At 34.7% G+C, this 25,435-nt stretch overlaps 2 protein-coding genes across 3 annotated transcripts; one reads left to right on the top strand and one right to left on the bottom strand.

Annotated features, from left to right (window-relative positions):
• The first annotated feature begins 3,701 nt into the window (after nt 1–3,701).
• LOC131854601 (THAP domain-containing protein 2-like) lies at nt 3,702–5,258 on the top strand. The gene is made up of 4 exons (XM_059205722.1): nt 3,702–4,029; nt 4,411–4,594; nt 4,999–5,061; nt 5,157–5,258. The coding sequence occupies exons 1-4, from the start codon at nt 3,959–3,961 to the stop codon at nt 5,256–5,258; spliced, it is 420 nt and encodes a 139-aa protein (XP_059061705.1). The 5' UTR covers nt 3,702–3,958.
• Nucleotides 5,259–19,752: 14,494 nt separating this feature from the next.
• LOC131854602 (tigger transposable element-derived protein 6-like) lies at nt 19,753–21,891 on the bottom strand. 2 transcript variants are annotated; one of them, XM_059205724.1, is made up of 2 exons: nt 20,870–21,891; nt 19,753–20,613 (listed from the first exon to the last, which is right to left on the bottom strand). In XM_059205724.1, exon 2 carries the CDS (start codon nt 20,561–20,563, stop codon nt 19,754–19,756), a length of 810 nt encoding a protein of 269 aa, XP_059061707.1. In that variant the 5' UTR covers nt 20,564–20,613; nt 20,870–21,891; the 3' UTR covers nt 19,753. The 2 variants fall into 2 exon arrangements, with proteins under 2 accessions (XP_059061707.1, XP_059061706.1); XM_059205723.1 differs by having other exon boundaries at nt 21,156–21,891.
• Nucleotides 21,892–25,435: the final 3,544 nt, after the last annotated feature.

Here is a 25,435-nt window from a genome sequence, read left to right as displayed (position 1 = left end):
GCGGGAGTCCCCAAAACAATTACCAAATGATTGTGGACTATTAGAGATCAGTGAGTAGAGTAGATTTGACATATCAGACGAATTAAGATATTTTAATTTGATTTCATAAAAACATACCAGATCAATTGTTGATTACATAAAATTAGATAAACAGAAAACAAAATAACAAGAGATTGTACATGCACAATTGTGATGTACTGTACATTAAATATCAAGTATTATTTACTTAATGTTATAATTAACATTCGAGTTTAGAGTCTCGGATTAAGTCTATATTCACATTATTAGGGTCAGTTTGAAAGAACCGTGCCAAAGACGCAGTTCGATCGAAGTATTTTAAAAAAAACGCGAATCCTTAACTGACCATTCGCCAATATAATGTCACTAAACGATTCTTGAGTACTAAAATGTATTGCAATAATGTACACATTATAGAAGTTAAGTTTTACAAACAACTATTTGTATAATATGTGACACATAGACGCGCAGAAAATATCACTAATGATTATTTATAGATTAGTAGAGAATTTTATAAAACCAGATCAAGGAAATAAGAAACCTGTCCTAACTGCGCATGTAAAGTTGCCAGTTACAAAAATTATTATGTAACTGGCAACTAAAGTTTTTTAAATTATTCTTCTGAACTATATAGAGTCCAAGGCCTACTTACGCAGAACAACAACCAAGAAACAGCATTACAGTAGCAACTAAGTTAAATATGACGGTCTTGGTTATCTATACTTGTCATTTCAAAATAGGAAACTACCAGTAACTAAAAGGCAGTTTTTATTTCCTTGTTCAGGTTTTATATATTATAAGTATTTACAAATTGTATTATGTTACTACTCACATTCTATGTATATTTCGATTTGAACAAAGTTCTTTAAACATATTTTAACACGTGTATATAAGTCAGCACATAGTGTTGTGTAAAAATAAGAGGAACATTTTTTTATTGTTATATACAGCTTGTTGTGTATTTTCCTTGCAATTTGATCATTTAACATTTTATTTACAATTTAGCATAAGAATAAATTTTAATTGCAATATCATAGTGATAGATCATTATTATATTATATTTTTTATTAAATTAGACGAAGTATTGTAAATACACGTTTGTATTAAAACATAACCCACCAGGCAGACATGATCATCAATTTAGATGTATATTTTTATTAATCAACTTAATTTACTATGTTGGTTTTATGATATGTATAGTTTGAAATCGCTAAAGGTGTTTCAGTCGATAATAAAACGTAAGTTATGGTATTAAAGTCGACTGTTTAAATAATATTAGGGGCGTTCGCGCACAGAAAGAATTGTTGTAGTAATAAAATGAGGCCACAGACATTAATTAAAAAAGTCAATTTACTTTGTTTCCATATAATCAGATACTATTTTTTTCGGACTACTTTAATAGTATTTGCCGCAGCTGGCCATTACAGCTTCTCCAGACGATAGGGGACGAATGCATGATGGCTCTCCAAACCAAAGGAAGGACTTATGGAGCGGCTGAAGGCCAACTCCCGCCTGACGGATACGACTTTAATCTGAGGGCACCGTTAGGGGTTCAAACCTCGGGTCAGGCCGTCGTAATTTTGATTCCCGTTTGTATTACACGGGGGACGACGGATCGATCGGAAAGGTCCATTCATATACTGTCCAGTATATTCCATATACTATTTTATGAAGTAATATAGATGGTTTCTCTCACTAAAAAAGTTGTTATAATTGTTATGTAGGAAGGCTAAACACAGTCATATATTCGTAAAACGGAAACAACTTTTTTTCACAAAGCAATGACAAAAAGTTAGATTTTCATTTTAGTGAAGTCACGATCTGTATTATTTAATATCTGTGTGCCTATAAAAAAGTTTGAATCAGCACAAATTCTTCAAATATCAAGAAAGTTGCCTTACCTGTCAAATCTAGAATGTGCCTTAACCTATGCCTTTTCCTATATTTTACATGGTTTTTACCCACAAGGTATAAAATATAATTAATTATTTATGTTAAAATATAAAATAAAATATTATTATTTCTCCGTCCAAGCTCTGGTCTTAAAATTAGTGTTAAAATTACTATTTAATATTATAAATATTAGTAATTTAAGAGGAAATAACAATGTTATTGTGAACTGTATATTTCGTAAATCCTGTTATAAATTTCACAATGTTATATGTATTAGGAATTTTCCCTGATTATTTTTTGATTTATTTATATTTGTGCTATGGAAATTTACTATAACTACTCTTTATTGCCTATGGTCCAACTATGTTAGTAAATAAGTCTGCCGTAAGCATGCATAGTATCTATATATAGTTAGTGGCAGTATTTATATCATAACATGAATTTAATTTGAAGTTCCGAAGATACTGGCAGCTTTCCCCCTTTAAATAGCTAGACTAATCCTGTATCCGAGGTCGCTGCCAGCACTTCGGTCTTGAGGATGCACATTTTACTAAACATATATTAACAGAACCGTCATTTCATATTTTGTAGTCAATGCATGTACCAATATTTTAAGTATACAAAATTGTGTTAGTCCAATCCTATTTTGTACACTTAAAATATCTATTGTAATATATATATATATTCATCAATATTGGGATCATATTCAAAGGTAATTTGTAAATTCTCTGCATTATCATTCGACACCAAAAAACTAAATGCTTTTAGTTACACTTGCAAGAAGAAAAATATCACTACAATTAATAATTATTGTAACTTTTGTTATACTTTAAAACTTTGTCATTCTGGCCATTAGAGATGTGCATAACTATTTCATGTAAATAATTTATTTCATTAAATTATTATTGTTATTATTAAAAGTAACTTCCGTTGTGTTCGAATCTAAAATTAAATAATTTCACTTTATATAAAGCGCACACATACAAATCATTGTCAATCATTTACTTTTCAAATTATAAAAAAATTGAGGTATTGCTTGGCAATCAGTACTGTATTGTGTGTAACGTGTTAAAATACTTAGTTAATAGCGTTTCCACCCAGAACAGAGTATATTATAATTTATTTTATTTTATTTTATTTAGAACTCGATTTCCTTTACGCTCAGTGTTAATGTGACCACAGTAATGGCTTCGAGATCTAAATGAGTTATCACTACTTCTTGCAAGAATACAATATAATTGTGGACAAATCTTATTTATTTATTAATTTCATATTCTATTTCTATATTTTGTGTATATTCCAAATAATCTCCGTCCTAATTCGAAGATCTGCTTTTATTGGCAATAAGCTAAGTTTTAATAAATAAAGATGATTTTTAAAACCTGCAACAGTATTTTACTTATATTATCTTTACTACATTAGGCATTGTTTATGCATTAAGCTTTAAATACGTAAAATAACGCAGATAAAGTATTTGATTACACTATCAAAATACCGTCCTTTTGGTACATATTTAGAATTAGCCTTGGCAACACTAAATATTTTTTTACGAAAATGGCAGTTAATTTTCATATTTGTCAGTCTTGTATTAAGCAGTACGATCTAAAAATATATAAGAAGAAAATAAAAAATATGAAGACAAGGCTGTATGGCCTCAGTTTCCATTGCCTTACCGTGAAAAAAAAAAAAAAATACTTACTCTGTGGTTAACTTAGACTCTTTGCCTTTCCATTACGGATAATTAAAACAAAAATGTAATTCTTACGTTGGAGGTTCTGTTCATCCTTGGATAAAGAATCACTATGGATATGACAGCGAATAATAATACCGTGATAGACCGAGATCACAGCATACGAAAATATACAGGAATAAAAAGGACAACATATTTTTTTGCTGTCCTTGTCTGAGTTTCGTTGGGCACAACCGAAGTTGTGACCAACAAAAGTTTGTGCCTTGCGATTTTTCTTGATTATTGAGTTATTTTGAGCCAAAAACATTATAGAAAGAGTGTCGATATATGTGATTTATATAATATTTATCGAGAAACATGGTGATATGTTATATCTTGGGCTGTAAAAGCCGTAGTGAGCGAAAATGTGAAAACATAACCTTTCATACGTAAGTACGACTTTTTATGGAATAATATGTTCTGATTTACAAAAATATCGATAAGGTTATCTTAATGGCTTATTAATACGTGAGGAATCGTGTCTGAATTAGTGAAATAAAGTGTTTAAAATATATTTTGTATTTACTGCGATGGTACTATTATACGACCAAATTCAGATGCTAAACATTTTAGTGGCTGCCTAAGTCTTTCATTACTTTTAATTTTTATAGGGTTATACGATTTTTAGGGTTACCAGTTAATAATGGGGAAATTACCCAAATGTTATGTATTTATTTTATTTATCATAAAATACGCTAAGGATAAATGTCTTTTTTTATTTTTCTTCTGATGATCTGAGTATGTGCATTTAATAGAGTTAATTATTTTAGATTTCCAAAAGATTCTACGATCCGGCAAATATGGATACGTGCAACAAGACGAGATAACTGGATTCCAAGTAAATATGCAAGAATATGCTCCAAACACTTTGAACGAAATTGTTTTAGGAAAACTTCTCGCAACGTTTATTTGAAAGCGTACTCGGTTCCGACGCTACATATTACTGCTAAGAAGGTAAAATATTATGATACTTGCTAATATTTATAAATGTGTTATTGTGTACATATCATCAGTGAAAAATGGGGACAAAATATAGTAGCAGCCTTGCTAAAAATTGAGAATCTTAGCCATGATTTTGTACTATAACAGTTCATGGTTATGTTGAAAAAAGTGTTCTGAAATTGTCTACATAGTTCCTTAATTTTTACCACTTTAAAAAACAAGTACAAGTCCTTTTTGCTTTGGGATGGCCCAAAGCAAAAAGGACTTGTACTTGTTTTTCAAAGTCCTATTAGAAGTTAAGACAGCCTGAAGTGTCCAGAATCTAAATATGGTTCTGGTGTTTTAAAGTGTAATATATTTTTGTTATTTATAGTGAATGTTAATTATAATTAATAAATATTATCATTTTATTTCAGAGTCATGATGTTATAGAAATTCCAACCACATCGTCTGCTGCGATGGAAATTGACAGAAATCCTGTAAGTAGCTGGATTTATAAGTATTTGTATATTATACGTGTATTTTCTGTTATTTTAATTATAATTAACAATAATTTCAATATTAATCATTTCAGGTCGATACTGTGACACCGAGAAAAAAGAAACTTATAAGGAAATTAGAGTGCCAAACAGTGTTAGCCGAATCGCTAAAAAATAAGCTGGCTATACTGAGATAAAAAAATAGTCGCCTCTTGAAACAAAACGCCGAGCTATCCGCTATTATTGAAAACTTGCTAGTGAAACGGTTGATTAATCAAGATACTGCGGACTTATTAACTACTGTCCATCCAGATGGAAACATTTTAAAAGTGAAGAAAAGTAAATTTTCACCCGAAGCCCGAAAATTTGCATTAACATTGCATTTTATAAGTCCGCGTGCATACAATTTTGTGAGGAATTATTTTGATACTTGTCTTCCGCATACACGCACACTTGCACGTTGGTATCAATCAGTAGAAGGCGAATCTGGATTTTCTTCAGAATCATTTACTGCACTTAGACTTTTAGTTAAAATTTCATCAAAGAAATTTCTATGTGCATTGTGTTTTGACGAGATGGCCATTCGAAAGTCAGTTGAATGGGACGGCAAAAATTTTGTTGGGTTTGTCAACTGCGGTAACCAACTTAATAACGATTCTCTACCTGTCGCAAAAGAAGCTTTAGTTTTTATGTTGACCTGCCTAAACGGCAGTTGGAAACTTCCCGTCGGCTACTTTTTGATAGATGGGGTAACTGCCGAACAAAAAGCATCTTTACTTAAAACATGTATCAATTTAATAACTGAATGTGGTGTGGATGTTGCATCAGTTACTTTTGACGGATGTCCTGCAAATTATTCTATGGCTAAGTTATTGGGATGTCAATTAACAGGAGATGTGATTAATCCCATATTTATACACAAAAATAAAAAGATGGTAATATTCCCGGATCCATCTCATATGTTAAAATTAGTGCGAAATACACTAGGCGACAAAGAATGTCTTACAAATGCGGAAGGTGAAACTGTTTCTTGGCGTTACTTAAAACTATTGCATGAACTTCAAGAAGACGAGGGTTTTCATTTAGGAAATAAATTAAGAGGTGCCCATATTCTTTATAGGAAACAGATAATGAAAGTCAAATTAGCAGCGCAACTCTTCAGTGAATCAGTGGCCGATGCACTACAATTTAGCCACGAAAGTATCGGACTTCAACAATTTGATAATTGTGAGGCAACTGTAGATTTTATTAGGAAATTCAACACACTATTCGACATTTTGAACACGCGTAATTTGAACAGTTATGGTTTTAAAAAACCTCTCAAAATTAGTAATTATGAAACTATTAAACAATTCCTAGAAGAAATGTTTGATATTATAGTAATTTTATATAGATAAAATTACTAAAAATTAACAACAGAAATATCTTAGATACGGAGAGGAAAACAGGATTTTTAGGTTTTTTACTATGTATTAAAAGTGTTTTATTTCTTTACGAGGAATTTGTAGTCTCAAATAAATTGGAATTCTTAACAACTTATAAACTAAGTCAAGACCACACTTATGTTACGGCGGGCGATATTTGCCTTTTAAAAATATATTTTATTTAATTAAAACAAATGAAATTATTTAAGGTACAAAATGTATAATTATGTCTAAAGATCGAACAAGACTACTGTAAAAAATATAACAATTAATAATTGGTGTTAGGTGCCGATTCGTGGTAATTTGCTGTTCCTGGTAGCGGTGTCAGCTTATTGTGCCACACACAGCAATTTACCAGGCGTTACGCCATGGTAACTCCTCCCTCCTTTAGATAGAACAGCGTCTCGCTGTTCTTCTGCGGGGATGGTCTAGCAATCTGGTCTGCGGCCATCTTCTTCCTTCGGGTAGTTATATATGTAATTAATTTCCAGCTCAAATAGCCTAACCCAAGGAGGTATAGGGCGATGGTAGTCCAACTTGGTTTTAGTGATATGAAAGTCTCATTATTATCCACATCATCTTGTATATAATGCGCTGTTTTTATGAGTTCATGTATATTGTCTAAGGAGATGTCTTCTAGTTGTATTTTTGCTTGAATTTCATCTGTTCTTATTGCCTCCTGCTTTGGTAATGGAATAATGTCTTCAATGGTTACAGTATTGCTATGAGTTTGTAGAGTTTTATTTAAAACTTGCACGTAACACTCGTTGGGGATTGCGATGAGATGTACTCCGTTGAGGGTGTGATACGTTATTTCAGTACCACATGTTGCTTTCAGGACCTCTTGAGTGTTGGTGATAAGAAGCCAGCTATTAGGACTAATATTTTGTAACTTTCCCTTCTTTATCATCATTTTTGCGTATGGACAAGATTCGTGGTTGATTTTATGTTCTATTGTTGCTGTGATACAATCTCCAGCGTCTTGTAAGGATTTCAGTAACAACTGCTTGCAGATGTGTACGTCTTCGGTGATGCTGCGACAATCTTCATCTATGTACGTGTACTCTCCCTTTCCAAGTACTAGGTATTTGGATTTGGGAATAATGGTAAGGTTGTCTTTGTTAGGAATAGAATACATATGGATAAGGTCATAGGTAGCTGTTTCTACTGAGGGTATTTCTAAAATGAAATTTAATGATTGTTCTGTACTATAAGCTTTAACCTCTATAGACTTTTCTATTTCGTGAATATTTTCTAGATAGATCGGTGCCACGGGATTGAAGCTATATTTACGTTTCATATCTAACATTTCAATAATTAAGTTTTTAGTATTTATTACACTGGGGTGCATGATACCTATTTGTGCGAATGCCATAGCGTCTTCTAAGATCATTAGCTTATCTAATATTAACTGTAAACTAAAATCTATTTGTATATGAACTTGTAATAAACTAAACTGCCTAAATACTATATTAGAATGCTGAGTTATATTTTGTATAATTAAACTTAACCTATTTTGATTTTGATTTATCTTATCTAATTGATTCGCAAATTCTGCAATAGTCTTTTGAGCTATTACAATAGATTTTTCTTGTATAGAATGTATTTTATTATTGAGATTAGAAATTTGTTGCTCTATTTTTACTGCATCATCGTAATCTAGATTGCCTGTAACTGTTTTTACTAAAGAACCTAATCCGTTAAAAATTCCGCGTCGTACTCTACTATGTGGTATAATAGCTATTATTTTTCTTTGTATCATCTGTATTTTATACTCTATTTGATCTGTATACGATTTATGCAACTCTCCTGGAATTATCTTATCATCATAAAACTTGGTACTTGCATATAGAGAACTCAGCTTTAATGTAGTTGTATATAAATAACTAATGTTGTAGGCACATACTAAGTTAAAAGTATCTATTTGTCTAAGGACTGACCCCTGCTTTAGCAAAAGTATACCATTAGAGTTATCAATGGGAGTGATTTTCACGGTGGTTGCTGATGTGAGCATGAGGGCTCCGGAGATGATCGTCCTGGAACAAGGTGGGGTCTTCGTAATAACTTGAAATGTACTCTTATAGATTTGGAATTAGGGTGGTTACCTATTATTTCAGCCACATTGTTAGGGTGTAAATGAATAATTTTATATGGGCTTAAAGGCCCATATAAAAACTGGTTTTGTTTTGTCGTTTCTCGCTGTTTTTGCCACCTGCTTATAAACGGTTTCACCTACCTTCAGACGTATTTCCTCTGCTTCCTGGTTTCGCTTGTTTATTACCTGTTCTTTATTTTTAGACAGATTGGCTGCCACAGACTGTTGCACTGCTTCTGCGTTTGTCCTATGTGTAAGTACAAAGTCTTGGTAAAACTCTTTGTTATAATAGAGTTCTAATGGGTTTCCGTATGTCCATAAAGTAATTCGTGTGGAGTATAACCTGTTGTGGAATGAATGGAATTGTTATATGCGATAACTGCATATCTCATAAGTGTTTGTATAGTGTCATCTTTGTTAGTCATGCGTTGAATGCGTATAATTTCGCCGATTGTTGAATGGAATCTTTCTATAGGGGAATTTGAGTTGGGGTTATATGGGGTAGTGAAGTGTATGTCTATATTATGTGATGCACAGATTTCCTTTAATATGTCGTTGTCGAATTTAGTGTCTGAGTCTGTCGTTATCTTTAGAGGCAAACCTAGTATAGCAAATATCTGTAGTAGGCCATCTGCAACGTGTACGCTGCTGGAGGCTTGTAAGGGCACAGCTTGCGCAAACTTCGAGAAATTGTCAATGATAGTGAGAAACGTTCCTCCGCCAGTAGAATATAGATCCATAAATAAGTGTTGCATAGGTTTAGTAGGTGTTTCCGTTTTCATCAATGTTGGTCTTAAAGGATTGCGTTCGTATTTACCTTTTAAACAAATGTCACATTTATTTACAAAAGCCTGAATTGATAGGAGCATGTTCGGCCAGTGATAATTTCTACGTAGATGTTTATACGTTTCCTGAATACCGCGATGTATATTTTTACTTTCGTGATATTTTTTTATAAGATTTTGTTGTTCTGTCTTATTTTCTACTAATGTGACACGGGTTGTACACCTAAATAACTTTGGGCCTCTTTCATTAAAGACTGTGGTGTATATTTTTGAAAATTCTAAATAAAGGTTTTCGTCGAGAAAGTAACAGTGAAAAACTCTATCTGCTACAGTATGCTCTTTTAGAAATTTTATTATTTCGCGTTCAGTATTGTTAATTGGTATAAATACATCTTTAATTGTTGTTTTAGAATTTGTGGACCTATCCTCTACTCTATATACAGATCCTGGAGTGGACCTTATGTAGAATTGTTTTTGCTGTCTTTCTATAGCGTCTTCTATAATTGGAATTCCTATATTGTCGTTATCTGGTTGGGTGTGTTTGGTAGATATGAGATGACCTGGCTCAAATGAAGTTGTACTCATACTATCGGTTGATGTATGTGTTTGTACTGTAGGTGGGTTTATTGTAGGCTGTACATTTAAAGGGTTTACTTGGTTTTCAGGGGGATCAGCTTCAGCAGCTTCAGATTCAAGTTCCCTACGTGCGTTTTCAAATATACGTGGGATAATTTCGTCGTCATCGTTGTCATCGAAATTTACTAACAGGGATTCAATGCTATTATGAAATATTTTTGCTCTGGATAAAGCATCCGCATTAGTGTTCTGTTTACCCTTTTTGTATATAACTTTATAATCATACTCAGCTAATTTTAACCTCCATCTTGTTAATTTTGAATTTGGGTCTTTGAGGGACATCAGCCATGTTAGTGGTCGATGATCTGTATAGATAGTAAATTTACGGCCGTATAAATATGGTCGGAAGTATATTACCGCCCATACTATAGCTAGCAACTCTTTTTCAATAGTTGAATAGCGGGTTTCTGTTTCAGAAAGTGTCCTAGATGCATATGCAATAGGTTTGTCTGAACCTAACGAGCCTTGAGAGAGGACTGCTCCGAGAGCAAAGTCTGATGCGTATGTGGTAAGTATAAAGTCCTTGTCAAAGTCGGGGAATTGCAAGAGTGGGTCGTTGGTTAGTATTTGTTTACATTTATTAAAAGCATCTATGAACTCAGGTGTATGTGTAACTTTGTGATTTTTTTTTAAACAAATAGTCATAGGCTTTGTTAATTTAGCAAAATCTTTAATGAACTTTCTATAATAACCAACTAAACCGAGGAAAGACTTAATGACTTAAATCCTTCTATGTTTTTGGGATAGGGAAATTTAAAACAGCTTTTATTTTATCTTTATTAGGTTTAAGTCCGTCGGCTGTTAGTTCATGTCCTAAGAATTGTACATGTTTCTGTAAAAATTCTGATTTATCGAGTTGAATTTTGAGATTATGAGTTTTTAAACGATCAAATACTTGTTTTAATTTATTCATGTGCTCTTGTAGTGATGTAGAAGCTATTATAACGTCATCTAAGTATGTAAAGACGTTATCGAGTCCACGTAAAATATGATCCATTAGTCTCTGGAATGTACTTGGAGCATTTTTGAGACCAAACGGCATTCTTAAGAATTCGAAATGTCCCCTTTCGGTTGAGAATGCTGTTTTCTCAATATCACGAGGGTGCATTTCTACCTGGTGGTACCCACTTGCTAGATCTATTGTACTGAAGTACTGTGCACGTCCTAGTCTATCGAGTATATCGCTAATGTTCGGCAAAGGATATTTGTCTTCAATAATCCTATCATTAAGTCGCCTATAGTCAATGACTAATCGCCACTTGACTTTGCCAGAAGCGTCAGGCTTCTTAGGGACTATGTGAACAGGGCATGACCATGGTGATATACTTTCGCGGATAATGCCTTGTTTCATAAGGTTATCGATTTGGGATTTAATTTCTAATCTTTGTTGTGGGGCTTGTCTATAACTACTTACAAAAATCGGGGTGTCGTCAGTTAATCTTAGTTCGTGTTTAACAGCGTGAGTGAAGGTTAAAGGGATGTTTTCGGAATAAAATAGATCTCTATACTGATAGCACAATTTAGTTATCTCGCGTTCCTCTTCTTCGTTCATATGGCTAGATCGAATTTTCTTTAAATTTTCACATAGTTCTTTATCAATATTTATATTACTTTGCATTGAATATGAATAATGAATCGGTTTTTCATTTTGCTTATATGGTTGTAATTCGATTGGGGATTTGTTTGTAATAATTTTTTTTTTCTGTATTTGAATTAATGATTGATGTTAGGAATGTCCCATTATGAACTTTAACTATTGCCGCGGGAGATACTAAACCGGGTGTCCAACTGTACTCGTCATGGATATACTGTCCGTCTGTGTAGTTACATTTAATTTTAATTATTTTTTGGCACATCGGTTCTAATCGAATATTCTTTTTGGGGTAATCGAAATAAATTGGTATGTCAGTAGTATGGGTGCGAAGTATTTTATTTTTTAAATCGATATTACTCGAGAGTGATTTTAATAGGTCTAATCCAATTAATCCTTTATATTTATTGTCAAACTCGAAAATGAGAAATTTGTGAGTGATGTTCGAGTTAAAGACTGATGGTAGGGGCAAATGAGCGACATATGCATGTTGCGTCACCGCGTGAGCTGTCTTTACCTCGAATGGTTCGTAATCGATGCTATAATTTCTCGATAATTGTTCGAGTTTCGCGTATTGAATGACATCGGGCGATATCATAGAACGTGAGGCGCCAGTATCAATGAGAAACTTTCCATTAAACTCGGGGATTATTATGTACGGGAGATGATCTTTATCTTGGTGGTTTAGTTTTATCAACTCTGGTCGTCTTCGTCCTGAGTTTCGGAAAAATCCTGAGATGTTTCAATTTGTTCTTCTATTAAGTTAGTGTTAGGGTAGTAATTGTTATGCTGTTCGTCATGAGGGGAATAATAATCTAACGGGTTGCAATAATACTGAGGTGTGTCGGACTTACCTTCGTACGGAGTGTAGAATAATTCCTCGTATGCGTATTGTGGAGGTGTCGGTTTGTTAACCGATCGCATAGTGACGTCAGATGTAAGTTGAGTCGGACTTACCTGTTGTTGTGGAACGTTCGGCTGTCTTTGCTGGTTATTGTTACTCCTAAAGTTGCCTGAGTTTTGCTTAAAATTACCGGGGATTGGTCTATTCTTCCAGGGTAATAATGAATTAACTAACTGTTGCCGTTGTTCCGGGCTGAGATTATTTTGTTGAGGTACATATTGATTAAATGGCAAGGGTGAAAAATGTGGCTGCGTTGAAAAATTGAATGGTGTACCTACTTGACCATGAAATTGACGTGGAAAATTATTAGGTTTATAATTATCTATTTTTGTAGCTTTTTGCTGTTGGTTTTGGGAATTAAAACTAGAATTATTCTTATAAGTAACTGATTTCGTCTCCTCCTGTCGTGCGGTTACTATTGCAAGTTCCAATGTACCTGGCATCATAATTCTTACGCCTATTGATATATGGAAGTCCAATTGACTGATATATTGCTCAATAGCCATTTTCTCATAGTACGATTTGTCGGTGTGTTGCCCAACCATATACAGAGTATCTAAAAGGTCCCTAATCCTTTTACCGAAGGATTCCGCATCCTCGTTTTTATTCCGACGGATACGTGTGAGCTCTTGCATAACTTGAATCTCGTTCCTAGGTTCTCCTAGACGTGTTAGTAGAACGCGTTTTATATCGGGCCAACTGTTTAATGACTCCTCATAAGCTATCGCGTCAATCGCCGCACCACTAAGGCGACTTTTTATAAGACAAACTATAGCTAGAGAGCCTGCATCCGCTGTTGGGTGGATAAGTCCCATTAAATTATCAACTTCTCTTAAATAAAAGTTTAATCTTTTAGGGTTCCCATCGTATTTGGGCATGAGGCAGTAATCATCTTATAGTCGGCTACGAACTCCATTTTAATAATATTTTATATTTATGATAATAACTATACTACTATTAATACGTGTATACACACAGAATTCAATTGATTTTAAATTGACTTGTGAAATCTATAGCGATACGAGCCTATAGACAGATACACATTAAAGTTCACTTATAATTAAATACGAAAGGAAATAGAGCATAGGATGTACTTGGAAAGTAATAGAGTACTCACCAACACAGCATCTTCTGCATCTCCGTTTCGGGTCTCGTCGATCACAGGTCTCCAATTTTCCGGATTCCCGCAAGTCTTCAATATGCCGCCGTTATAGTTCTTATTATGAGATCGCCGATAGTTACGATTAGCACCGTTCACTCTAGTTCTCAACACACGAAGAGTCTATTCGCGCGAGGACTTCTATTTGCAAAGTCCTAGAGTGCCGCGATCCTACCGACTGCGCCACTTATGTTACGGCGGGCGATATTTGCCTTTTAAAAATATATTTTATTTAATTAAAACAAATGAAATTATTTAAGGTACAAAATGTATAATTATGTCTAAAGATCGAACAAGACTACTGTAAAAAATATAACAATTAATAATTGGTGTTAGGTGCCGATTCGTGGTAATTTGCTGTTCCTGGTAGTGGTGTCAGCTTATTGTGCCACACACAGCAATTTACCAGGCGTTACGCCATGGTAACTCCACTTAGAAATTTTTTTTTGTGCTATTAGGGCAAAAGGTGGTTTTAATAATAATCCAACCGCTAGGCAATTTAAAGCTGCTTATAAACGCATGCTAGTTCATGGCGAGCTAAAACACCTGACTTCAGGTAATTGTTTGCCTTTGAGCGATATAAATATTTTAACGTACAGTAAGCCGGAGATCGCAATTAATAATACGACAGATCGTAATCGATTAGTAGAAAATGATACAGATCTTCTACCGTCATTAGAATCTGAGGTAGTTTTATTACAAGACCATGATTATCTGGCAAACCCAACAAGACTTACCGAATTCGCAGGACATGTAATTGTATACATTGCAGGTTTCGTCGTCAAAGCACTACAAAATCAAATTAAGTGCGAACAGTGCCTAAATGCATTGATTAGTAATGAAAAATTAGTTCATTCTTTACAGTATAAAAAAGACAAAGGTGGGTTGCATTATCCTTCTGAAGCTGTTGTTAAATTATGTAAAATAGCTGAAGAAATTTATAGAAAAAATAAAGTACATAAACTGAAAAACCCCTTACATTACCTCATACAGGAATGTTAAAAAAAAAGCCTTGGCCTAAATTTATTCTCCGAAGATCATGAATTTGCAGAACGGTCAATTTTAGACAGCCATTATCCGCTTTTGATTAAAGCTATATGTAAAAAATATCTAAATGTACGTATTCATTATGCGACTAAATCGGTATGTAATAAAGGCGAAAACATTCGCAATTTTTACAACAAATTAATATTGTTTAAAGGTCAATAGGAATTCACAAGTGTTTTTTTTTGTCAAACTGTTAAAACAATAAAGATATTATGTTTTATCGTCTCTCTTTATTTGACGAATGAAGCCCTTGACTTTTGGAAAACCTATACCTATATATAGATGACGTACTATGAATACTTCTCATATCTCCAGGGTGGATGATATATATACATATAGACAAGTACAGTAAAATAATATATGTATATATAAATGCAAATATATAAACATACTGACATATTTATTTATGTAATTAAAAAATGTAAAAAAGTACATACAAAAAAATATAATAAATTATAATAATATTATATATTTGTGGGTAAATTAATTAAGTTCATATCATCCGGCAACACCATGCGTAAGATGTACTCTATATCCATCCTTATCGGGTGTACGCGCACGTCGTGTCCATTTGATACTTGGTCCTAGTGTTCATCATTTATTTTGTTATAATTTTCAAGTTGCAACTATTATTTTTTTATAAATACCGTTGAATATAGCACAAGGGAACTACTGTACAAATACGTAAATCACGTAACTGAGAAAATTGTTAATGTTGGTTTGTTAATCGACGTTATATGTAGATTTTGTATTCTGCTGGGTAAAGTTCTGCGTGGGTGCCTCTGTCTTTCTTCTTTCATTACTCCGCCAAGCAGTTTGTGTTGTAAGATTTGTTTTGGTTGAAGGATGGAATGAGGCAGTGTAATTATATAAGCATGATATCTTAGTCATTTCGAGTGGTATCACGGATGTGATATGATAATCTTGGTCCTGTTCATATATGTAGGCGACGTAGCGATAGAGACAAATTATAAAAAACTAACGATGATTAATACCTCCAAATATAACTGGTAAATTTGAAATTCATACAACATAAAAATTGTGATAATCCTTTTCAATTCTATCTTAAAGTCTGCAAATGCAAGTACCTACATATATTTCTTTTTCCCTTGTCTAATATAATTGAGGTTATGTTATTCATTGGAACAACTTTTTCTTCATCTTGATTGGAAGCTCTTCCAATATGATGTTTGTATGTCTAGATTTGCAAATAATTTTTCCATCAGGTACCTTAATCTTTTCATCACCTACCTCCAAGCTCTTATATTAATTGGACCACCTGCCCTTTTTTGGGTCTGATATATTTGTAAATACAATGCTGCCTCAAAATTCTTATTCTCAATTATTAAAATACTCATCTTCATAAGGATTTTTCATTGATTATCTGGTGTCCACAATTCTCTTTCAATAACAATGCATGTTATCAAACTTCATTTGTGTGTTGCCTTTCCCAAGGAACTTTTATGTAATGGTTATTCTGAAGTTGAGTAAGGTGTTGAACAATACCACATAAAGGTTTGAAACAAATTGACTCAAAAAGTAGTGTATATATACAATATATACAGCTTTTATTCATGAAGTATATAATAAGTATATACTTCATGAATAAAAGCTTTGAAGCTAAAAAAAGTGACTGTCCCTATTAATTAAGCAACCCACTGTATACAAGAAGGCAAAATGTTACTAGAAGCCGATATAAGTATTAGGACAGTAATAACTTTTTTCCAGCTTTGTAAGATTTTGTATGCATTCTTGTATCCTCTTGACAGTCTTAGTTTAGGTATATAAAACTAGTTTCGTCACCGTTGAATATTCTTCCAGAGTTGATATAAAATACTTATCTCCATTGAGTTCTTCCATTAAGATATATTTTGATTTAACTGGGGGTTGTTCATGAATTCAATAATTGCAGGTGTGGTCAAGCTTACTACTACATTATATGAATGTACATACAGTGTCTTTCAGATGCATTATTTGCAATATTTCATAAAATAACAGAGTTGTATATTAGACTGCTCCATTTGAAGTCCATATTGTTCTGTTTTTATAACATTAAATTTAGTTATGTTACTCTTTTACACATCACCTCAGATCATTTTACCAAAATATATATATGGGTATTGATCTATAGTTGCTAGATAGATAGATAAAATTTTTATTCATATCCACTGAGACACACACAATATACTTATATTTATATACATAAAAAAATAAAAAAACTTTTGCCACTTGGATATCAAAGTTATATTTGAATAATTAGGGAGTGGAAGAAGTTTTTGATGAAGCAGATATGAAATGTTTATACTTTGTAGGCAATGATATGATCTGGAGGTGAATGTTGATAACTCTTAGAAAAGTGGCAGTGGCAGCTGATCATGATTTACAACACAATAAGAGAAGATTCCGATTTAGTGGAAAATGTTTTGGAGAAAATTTTGTTTCTTTCTGGAGGAATTATATATTTTGTTTCTCTTTCTTTGATTTTCATTTTTAACTCTTCTGCATGAATAAATCAATTATGCTCCAGCTCACCTTCTAAAATTTTAATTTTTAATAAATCTATTTTATTAATATACATTTCCTCTAAACAACTTTTTTTGATAGCGGTTTTCGTTATACTGGGACAAGAGATGGATGTATTTTTCATCTCTAGTTATGATTATTTCAACTGTTTTGTCTATGTTAGAAGTAGTTTTGAAACTTTCACAAAAACTATTACTATATTTAACTATTAGCCTGGGAATTTACAGGTATTAAATTTAAATCAATATTCAGAATTTCAGTTCTTCTTTCAAGCTCCATCATTATCGTCCCTGGTGAGGTTGTCACGATGGGACGATAATGACGAGCAGACTGTATTGTAAAGGAGTTAGTGTAACAATGACTTGTATGACACGGTATTGCCAAAACTAAATTATGACTGGAACGAAGACGGTCATCAGTCCGTAACCGGAATCTTTCCTGCAGGTACATGGGCGAACTGGAGTTGTAAAGGATCTGATATAAAAGGGTAAGCAAATGGATGTTACGACGGTCACGAATAGGAAGCCAATTAAGTTGCTTATGATAGACAGCGACATGATCAAACTTACGTAAACCGAAGATGAATCTTATAATAAACTGGAGCGCTTGCAAAACCTCTGCAAGCGCTCCAGTTTATTAACAGTTTATCCGAAAGCAGTACTTTCGGACACACCGCATGCACTTGCTTTTTATGACTATGCTCTCCACAGTCGCCTTTAAATCACACAGTTTAAAGTACTTATAAACATTGTAAATTATGCGTCTCTCTGCGCTATGGATTTTTTGATCCACTTTTATTTTTTCGAATTGGTGAGATATTCATTTTCAAAATTTAGTGTTGAACGAGTCACGCAAAATACTCGACCATTTTGTTCGAAGGTTTGACTTCAACCGGTCACTGTGAACTCGACTTTCTAATTTGTAGCATTTTAATTGGCTGGGGGGTGTGGCCAGGCCGGCGACAATGATGACTCACTATTTTCTTAACGCGAACGGACTGTAGACCACCGAGACTGTCAAATAATCAATCCTTATATACTAACTTAACTAAGTACATTATTCATCCTTACAAAATTATGTCTGTTGAACGAGGTCGCGCGTCTTGCATTCGTTGCTTTTGGTGGTCTAATGGAAAGAGTTAGGTTTCTTTTAAAAAAATGTCGGTAAAGCTTTACCAGCCTTACCGTGATGGTGGAACGTTTTGGACACTACATTTTGTCGCACATTGGTATACCAGTTGTATAAATTTTTAAGGTGCAAGGCCAAAGTAGATAGATGCAATTTTTTATATGAATCTCATATAGACTATAAATTTAAGCTGTCAGGTAATTAGGTAGGAGAGAGGGGGGCGTTAAGAAAAATACACAGTAAAATAATCCACGTAATGTATTTATTAATTAAAACTAATCACAAAACTTTGGTAACTTATTTAACTATCATTTGGCATAGAATTTGGTGATTTAAATAATCATATGACGTAATAATTTTAATTTTTTGAAACTATAATGAAAACTCCATCGGGCCCCAGGGTAGGGGTAGTATGGGGTATGTATTTATTTTGCGTCATAGTACAAGCAGATGTGGATTTCTTCTGTATTGTCGTCGTCTACACCAGCACAACCTGTATGAGCCCACCGTCCACATAGTTGGCAAGCCACCCAACCTTCCGAAGACTTTAAATAAGTGTGGTTCACGTCAAGGCAGTACAGACACATGGTATCCTCGTCGATATTCATTCCAGAGGGAGCTTTTTGGGTCTTCTGTTTCTTAGAGTTCTTCTTTAACTTGGGGTCATTTGAATTAGAACACTTCTTCGTTCTCTTAAGCTGTTCTCGTTCTTCTAACTCAATTTTGTAGGGGGTTGTCAGAACAACAGTTTTCCCTCGGCGATAGTTTTTTCTCGTTTGGTTTCTTTGTTCGACTGTCGGGATCGCCAGAATTTCTTGAGGTGAAGCATTTGCAAACGAAGTTGTCAAATCACGACATACTTTTCGAATCGGAGATTGGATTAGGCTATGTTCATTAAGTGTTGATGGTCCAGGCTGAGGCTGAGGTGTTGTTAAAGCAGGCAAATATGCTTCAAGGGTAGGTGATGGCGGTTGTTGCTGGATTCCGACATTTAAAGGACCTGTTTTAGACTCATTGTTTGCTAGCGGTACGTCTGTGGTTGATGCAGCTGAAAAATCTGAATCTGTAAAGTTATTCTGATTGAAAGGCCATATGCCACATTTGTGGAAGGCATTTATTGCTGTAGACATTGTTGCAGCTTGAATATATGCATTTGCAAATATTTCGCTTATTTGAAATGTTGTTATTATTGTGGGTGTGATCTTAACCAATTAGAGCAGGATTGGTCATAGTAAACACTTAAAGGTTTCATAAAGCCAACATCTAAGGGTTGGAGCCTATGGGTGCAGTGCGGGGGAAAGCAAAGCATTACAACGCCATTTTTGCGTGCACATTCAATAACTGATATGTTTTGCGTATGTGTTACATGAGACCATCTAAAAGAAGCAACGCTGGGTTAGTTATTGACGCACCAGAAAACTTGTAAACCGTTGGAACCAGCTCAAAAATATTTCAGTTGTAATCCATCCTTTAGCGTTGCATTCTGCTGTCGTCCCTGGAGGAGCTCGATCCAGTAACTCTTGCTTCATTCTCTGTCGAGGAAATATTAGCGTAGGAGGCATGTAAGTTCCTGCTGCATTAAAACATACCTCAACCGTAACCGTCTGCCCTCGTTCTGCTGAAGAAAGCGATCCTACCTGTTTCCTACCCTTTTCTGCAATAATTTTGCTCTTAGTTTTTGAGACGCATGATATGCCAGTTTCATCGCAATTAAAAATTCTGTCTGGCGTCAAATTATATTTGTCATATATTTCCCCGAGCAGAGAATAAGATTTACCCACAGCCACTTTATTAAAGCCCATTGCTCGAGCTGCTGATGTAGCTTCCGGTTTTCGGATAGATAAATCTGAGTGGCGCTTCAAGAATCCCTTTAACCAATCTACGCCTGCTATCTTTTTATCATGATTAAATTTGTGAGTTTTGCCATTTTTTTCCGCTAGCTGATAAGCTAGCTTCCGTAGGACGATAGTGGTTAAACCGAACAAACGTTTCTCCATTTCGATAATGTAGCTTACCAGCTCCTCTTCTTCTTTTTCGGAAAACACGGGCTTGAAGTTACCTAGAGTAGAGTCAAGAGACAGCTCGCCTTTCCTTATTTTAGCGACGTGACGCTTTAATGTGGTCTGTGGTACACTATACAGGTGAGCTGCTTTTCTATAGCCAGCAGTTTTGCTCAAGACTGCATCGATAGGCTGTTTCATGTTTTCCATGGACCAACTAAGTCTCGAACTTTTCTTCTACGTCCGTACCATTTTTATACCTAAAACAAAATATTTTCTATTATCGAATGAACAAGAACGATCCCTCATGTAATTTACAAAACAGGCGCATAAGGTACCCCATCGTACCCCGTAGCCATGTCCCCGTTATGCCCCAATTCTCACATTATTTAAAATAGCCAACCAAATAAAATAAGTGACGGTTAGTATTTTTGTTCAAAAATACTCTAACCGTCAATAAGTAACTTATCTCCAAATACAAAATAAATACATGATAGTAGCGACATAAATACTTACCTTTTTATATGCCTATTCGTAGTCACTCAAAATTACATAATATTGCGTTGAAAATACTTTTTTGTTTTGATAATCAAACGCGCGCAGTCTAGTCGCCGGTCACTGTCAAACTAAAGAGAGATACAAAATGGCTACCTATTAGCGAAAACAAAACACATCTAGAGCGTATAGTTTTTTGTAAGTGTGGATGGCCCCGTCGTGCCTCGCGTCCCCGTTATGCCCCCCTTTCCCCTATGCATGAAAAAATAAAATGTAGAAACCCGAAAAGTGGAGTAATGATACTTACACTTGCAGATATATGTAATGCCATCAAAAGATACGAGCTCGCCTCTTTCTGCTGCAATTTGTCCAACTTGTTTTTGACATCTTGGACTTTGGGAGTATCTAGAACGGTAGATACACCTGATTCGTCGAAATTAAAGATTCTGTCAGCAGTTAATGGATGTCGCTCCAACACTGTGGTAAGTTTGTGGGTTAGATAGAGAAGTAAAAGAGTCATTACTGAAGCAGTATTTAATACCTGATAATTGCAAAACTTTGCAAGCTCCTAAACTCAATCCAGAAATCATGGCCACAATTTCTGATACTGGAAAAAGACGAGATAAGAAAATAGAGGCTGATCAACAACAGTTAGGTCAGGGGATATCAGCTTTGAGCAAGGCACTATCCTTAACAATTACTGACACAGGTGATAGACTAAATATAATAAAATATTAAGTGATGCCTCAAAAATATTAACCGACTTACATTGTCACATGACATTGATAGAGATGAATATCTCTATGGAGAGAATTTGTCAGAAAAAATAAACGCCTTGAAAACTGCACAAAAAACTGGACAAACAATTAAAAAAACAGACAATTTCGTTTTTAAAAGGTTTCAAAATTGTTTTAATGAGACACATTTTAAATATGCTTTAAGAGTGCTGAAATATTTGTATTTAACAAAAAATCTGAAATTAACATATCGCCAAAATAATATAAATAATGATGTAATAGACTGTTTTGTAGATGCCGACTGGGCACCTGCCCAGATATTATAGATAGAAAATCCACAGCAGGCTTTGGCGTTTATTTGGAAATGTAAATTTTGGAAATCTAAGAAACAAGTTAGTGTGACAAAATCATCCACTTTTGCTGAATATGTAGCTTTGTCAGATGGGGTAACAGATATATTGTTCTTATTGAATTTAATAAAAGATGTATTTATGAAATTGCAAAACATGGAAATTTGACTAAGAATTCAAAACATATAGAAGTATCACTTTGTACATGAAAATTGTGAAAATGGAACAATTCAGGTTTGTAAAGTAAATTCAGAAAATAATATAGCAGATATTTTTACTAAGTCATTAGGGACAGTTAAATTTATAAAATTTAGAGAGATGTTAAATTAAAAATAAATAAATATGAATAATCTATAAATAGTTTTAAGTTAATTTTATTTATTAAAACTTTAATGCACAAATACATAAATAAAGGTACACATGGCGGACTTAACACCTCGAGGCATTTTCTCCCAGTCAACCATTGGGCAAACAGAGATTCATGTTGGCGGTGCATTAACAAATTGAAATTCTAATCTAAAAAAAATAAAATAATAAGAAGATCACTTTAATATGATTAAATATAAATACATATGCGAATATACTTATAAACTATAATACATAATATGAATAAATAATTATACATATATAAATATAACTACATAGACGTACGTACCTACACACATACATACAAATACACATACAATTATAAATTTATACAAATCAACAGGGAAATTCAGATACATAGAGGTGGTTGGGTGGAGGAATAATACTACAAGGATAACAGGAGCCTACACTAGTTCTGGGAAAGGTGTTTGCGTAATTTGGATTTGAATGTGAATTTTGAAGAGCTGGACCTAATGTCAAGGGGTAACTCGTTCCATTGTTTAATGGCCTGTAAAGTGAAAGATTTAGAAATGAAGCTCGTACGATGAGCAGGAACGTGGAGAAGTAAATTCCTAGACGGACGAAGGTTACGATAAGAGATGTCCCCATGAAAATGAAATTTGGTATTAAGATACTCGGGTGAGTTAGGATCGTATAGTAATGAATAAAGAGTACACAAGAGACGAACAATTCTTCGTTGGCGGATTGGAAGCCAATTAAGCTGAGAGCGGTAAAAAGAGATGTGGTCGTATTTACGGAGACCGAAAATAAAACGTATGCAATTATTGAGAAGACGATCCAATTTGTTTAAAAGGTCCTCATTCATGTCCGAGCAGCACACATCTGCATAATCAATAATGGGTAGTACCAGGGACTGAATAAGTAAGATCTTAGTACTGGTAGGAAGGAAATTTTTAAACCGGTATAAATTGCGCAAGGTGTACGTAACTTTACGACTGACCTCATTGACGTGATTATTCCAGCTAAGGGTGGTATCAATCGTGAGGCCAAGGTCTTTGACATGCGTGCAGTAAGGAATAGACATTTTATTAAAAATTATCGGAGGAACAGACGTCAGGTCCGTTTTTTAATTGATTGATTTTAATTGATATTAGATATTTAAAGATGTTATAGTTATATAGGTAAAGTTAATAAACATAAATACGTTAGTATATATATAAATAAAAAAATGTAAATATATAAATAAAAAAATGTAAATGTAAGGAGGCGTGTTAAGTATAAATACATATAAACAGGTACAACTCAGGTTAGCTAATATCCAAGGCATGGATTCAAGCAGCGTTCCCTGTCAATGCAATAAGCGGTTTCGTGGCAGTGCAATATACCCAGTCGAACCAAATTCTCTGACGCTGAATTTGCTATATCAGATCTTGCGTTGGGGGAACTTGCGCAGGAACGAGAATCTAATCCTCTAAATAATCAAGTACTAGGCGTTTCTAGAATGTCTGCGTTAGAAAAATACTCAGAAGATGCTGAACAAAGTTTTGTGTTAACCCTTATCGTGGCAACATTGCTTTTTCTTTGAAAAAAAAAGCAAAAAAAAATGTATATGTAGGTCTTTGGGTTATAAAAAACATAAAAAAAAGAATAAAAATATCGTGATATGATAATTTTGGAAAAACAAGGTGTATACTATTCTATAGATTGCTACACGTGCAGTGATTAATTAATTAAACATTATTATTAATAATATGATTTTCATCATCATCATCATCATCAGCCCACTGCAGTCCACTGCTGGACATAAGCCTCTCCCAAGGCACGCCACTGGGCACGATCTTCAGCCCATCTCTTCCATTTTTTACCCGCAACCCTACGTATGTCGTCGCTCCACCTAGCTGCGGGGCGTCCTACACTACGTTTGCCAATTCGCGGTCTCCACTCTAGAACACGCCTACTCCAGCGAGCATCGGTTCTACGACAGATATGACCAGCCCACTGCCACTTCAACTTGCAAATACGAAGAGCTATGTCGGTGACCCTAGTTCTCTGGCGAATTACTTCGTTACGGATTTGATCCCTCAGAGAAACTCCAAGCATAGCCCTTTCCATAGCTCGTTGAGCGACTTTGAGTTGGTGGACCAGTCGTATCGTCAGTGTCCACGTTTCGGCACCGTATGTCATAACGGGTAGGACGCACTGGTTATAAACCTTGGTCTTAAGGCTTTGTGGTAGCGACGACGAGAAGACTTGACGAAGTTTCCCAAAAGCCGCCCAGCCTAGCTGTATACGTCTCTTGGCCTCCCTCTCAAAGTTGTGTTTACCTAGTTGCAGTGTGCCCTAGATAAATATACTCCTGAACAACTTCGAGAGGAACTCCATTAATGGCAACCGGTTCCGGACGAATGCGATCATTGAACATGATCTTGGTTTTGTCCAAATTCATCCGAAGACCGATGCGTTGAGACGACTCAGCCAGGCCATTCAGCATCTGCTGTAAGTCCTGCAACGATTCAGCCATGATGACAATGTCGTCAGCAAATCGTAAGTGAGAGATGTTCTCGCCGTTAACATTAATGCCGTAATTTTTCCAGTCCAGCATTCTAAACATATCCTCCAACGCAGTTGTAAACAACTTCGGGGATATGACATACACACGTTTCAGGTGGATATGCTTAGTCTGCTGGTTTTGTACTTGGACGGTCATTGTTGCAGCGTTATAGAGACATCTCAGCACTTCGATGTATCGCCAGTCGACTTGGCATCGCTGCAGAGACTCCAGAACAGACAAGGTCTCGATAGAGTCAAAGGCCTTCTCATAGTCAACAAAGGCTAGACACAGAGGTTGATTATACTCTTCGGTTTTCTGTATAATCTGCCTAACTGTGTGAATGTGATCTATGGTGCCATAACCACTTCGAAACCCGGCCTGTTCCGGGGGTTGAAACTCGTCAAGCCTTCGCGCAAGTCGATTCGTGATGACTCTTGAAAACAGCTTGTATATATGGCTTAGCAATGAGATGGGCCGATAGTTCTTGAGTAGGGTTTTGTCTCCCTTTTTGAAGAACAAAATAACAGTGGCCCTACTCCATGCCTGTGGAGTTCTCCCAGTGAAGAGAACCGAGTTGAAGAGTTCCTGAAGTACTGCAAGTACAGGAGTACCTCCAGCCTTC

Source organism: Achroia grisella, unplaced genomic scaffold (genome assembly GCF_030625045.1).
Source record: "Achroia grisella isolate CSIRO2021 unplaced genomic scaffold, CSIRO_AGI_Agris_v1 utg1240, whole genome shotgun sequence".
Lineage (NCBI taxonomy): Eukaryota > Metazoa > Arthropoda > Insecta > Lepidoptera > Pyralidae > Achroia > Achroia grisella.
The sequence above is the reverse complement of the archived record's forward strand: the minus strand, read 5'-3'. Positions and strand labels throughout refer to the sequence as shown.